At 45.7% G+C, this 2,341-nt stretch overlaps 1 protein-coding gene across 2 annotated transcripts in view; it reads right to left on the bottom strand.

The window, feature by feature from the left end:
- Positions 1-1,408, bottom strand: part of TSR2 (TSR2, ribosome maturation factor) — a 6,943-nt gene extending 5,535 nt beyond the window's left edge. The window contains exons 1-2 of one of the 2 annotated variants that reach the window (XM_003802724.3): positions 1,119-1,408; positions 872-962 (exon numbers count right to left, since the gene is read on the bottom strand). In XM_003802724.3, the coding sequence (XP_003802772.1) occupies positions 872-962; positions 1,119-1,199 (172 nt within the window). In that variant the 5' untranslated portion in view covers positions 1,200-1,408. Of the gene's footprint in view, positions 1-871 lie in introns of both variants that reach the window. The other variant, XM_023508545.1, reaches the window with a different exon arrangement.
- Positions 1,409-2,341: the final 933 nt, after the last annotated feature.

Raw genomic sequence — 2,341 nt, 5'->3', positions numbered from 1 at the left:
AAAAAAAAAAAAAAAAAAAAACCCACCAAATACAACACATTATCTCCTCATACTGCAGAACTTGAGTGTTTTCTCTGCCTCCCCCACCTAGTTAACTCCTTCTCATCCCTTCAGACTCAACCCAATCACCAACTACCCTGAGAAGCCAGAATCTCCCCAGTCTCATGTTACCCCATGTACCCTGAGCTCCTCATTAGAACACCTCTTATCCAGTGTTTTAACTATCTATTTATTTGTTTGGATCCCTCACTAGATAGTAAACTTTCTTGAGAAAAATTATTTGGCCCAATGTCATCTCCAAGAATAGAACATGAAGAATTTTATAAAAACCATATTGTGCACACGTCAGGCCCCCTGCTGAACCCCTTGTTCTTGTTTCACCCTCAAAACCAACCCAAAACTGTAGATCTATGCTGTCTAAATAGCCACATGTGGTTACTAAGATTTAAAATGTGGCCGGGCCAAACTGAGATGTGCTAAAACTATAAAGGACCAGATTTAGCGACAATACTAAAAAAGGTGTGAAATATCTCAAGAACGATTTATATTGATCACATGTTGAAACATTTGGATACATTAAGTTTACTAACAAATATTATTAATTTTATTTGCTTCATTTCACGTTATTAAGGCGGTTGCTAAAAATGTTTATATTATATGATGTAAATTTATATTGGACAGGGCTAGAGTGGGTACTTATATACCCATTTTAAGAACTAGGAAACTGAGCCTCAGATAGCTAAATTGCCTTGTTCAGCATGATACCATGAGTCACTGGCACAGCCTGTAAGGCAACGGAACCCAGGATTCTGCCTCTGAAGCTCCTCTTCTCCAACCCCTACACAGGTCTCAGAGCCTCACATGTACTCACCATTGTGAATGAAGTAATCCTCCACTGCACCTCCCAGCCACTCGGCCTTCTCTTGACTGTGCAGGCCCCCGAAGCCATTCTCCACAGCAATCTGCGAACACAGGCATAAGCCCACCAGGTCAGAGCTGGTCTGGGGTAGCCAAAGGGTCCGCCGCTTACTCCACCTAGTCAAGCCTCGGGACCCTCGCCCAGCCAATTCTTGTTCTTCTCCAGGCCACAATCTTGATACTGCCGTGGCCCCACTGACCTGCAGGGCCGGCCAGGCCTCCAGTACCACGCGTATCCCAGCCCGGAAAAGCGTTCGTACATCTTCTGCAGCTCCCGCCATCTTCCGGTCTGGTGCACGTGACTCCCAGGCGGCCAAATCCCTGCGTAGCTCGGCCCAGGCAGAACAAGCTGAAGCCGAGCCTGAGAACGTACACTATTTCCTCAGACCAGGCAGCAAGACAAGACCAATAGAAAAGTGTATCAGAGCAATCGATGACACCACCACAGTTACTCTCTTAAAGGACACCCAACATGGAAGACATATGGGGCTGTGGGTTCTAGATCTGTACTTCTCAGGAGAGATGTGGAGAACATACTACAGATACAGATTCCAGGCCCTGGGGCACAGAACTCGCTGAGCATAGCTTTAAAAATGTAACTTATTTTTTGAGACACAGTCTCACTCTGTTGCCCCAGGCTAGAGTGCAATGGCATCAGCCTAGCTCACAGCAACCTGGGCTCAAGTGATCCTCTTGCCTCAGTTTCCCAAGTAGTGGGGAGTACCTTATGGCAGAATGGGGACCAAAGACCCCATTCTTGGTAGGGGAGGGAACCCCCAGAAAAAGGGAAAATTAAAAAGTAAGCTGAAGGAGTCGGAACATTGCCTCTCTCCCACTGATTCCTTGGAGGAGATTAACACCAGTGGCGTTTTACTCCACAGTTTAATACCTCCCTAGGAGTGTGTGTGTGTGTGTGTGTGTGTGACTCCAGACAAGAGGCTGCCCACACACAAGGCTCAAGTTTCAGATTTCTCAAAACTGCTCAAATTCTTGTTAATAATAATAATAGGAGCTGATATGTTTATTCAGAGAAATTGCTGGTGTCTTTGTTCCCTCCCTCAGCTTACCACTTGGGCAAAGAGATTTGAATAAAAGCTGAGTGGAACAGACACTTGGAGCCCCTCACCGGAGTCCACAAATGGGTAGTGGTCCCCTGTGCTCCCACCTTTGAAAATTCTATTCTGTGTCTCTTTCTTTTATTTTATTTTATTTTCATTATTTATTTATTTTTTTTTTGAGACAGAGTCTCACTATGTTGCCCTCTTGGGCTTAAGTGATTCTCTTGCCTCAGCCTCCCAAGTAGCTGGGACTACAGGCGCCCACCACAACGCCTATTTTTTTGTTGCAGCTGTTTACTTGCTCTGGGCCAGGTTTGAACCTGCCACCCTCAGGTGTATGTGGCTGGTGCTGTAGCCACTGTGCT

The sequence above is a fragment of the Otolemur garnettii genome, unplaced genomic scaffold (assembly GCF_000181295.1).
Source record: "Otolemur garnettii isolate 467f Iridium unplaced genomic scaffold, OtoGar3 scaffold00256, whole genome shotgun sequence".
NCBI lineage: Eukaryota > Metazoa > Chordata > Mammalia > Primates > Galagidae > Otolemur > Otolemur garnettii.
The sequence above is the reverse complement of the archived record's forward strand: the minus strand, read 5'-3'. Positions and strand labels throughout refer to the sequence as shown.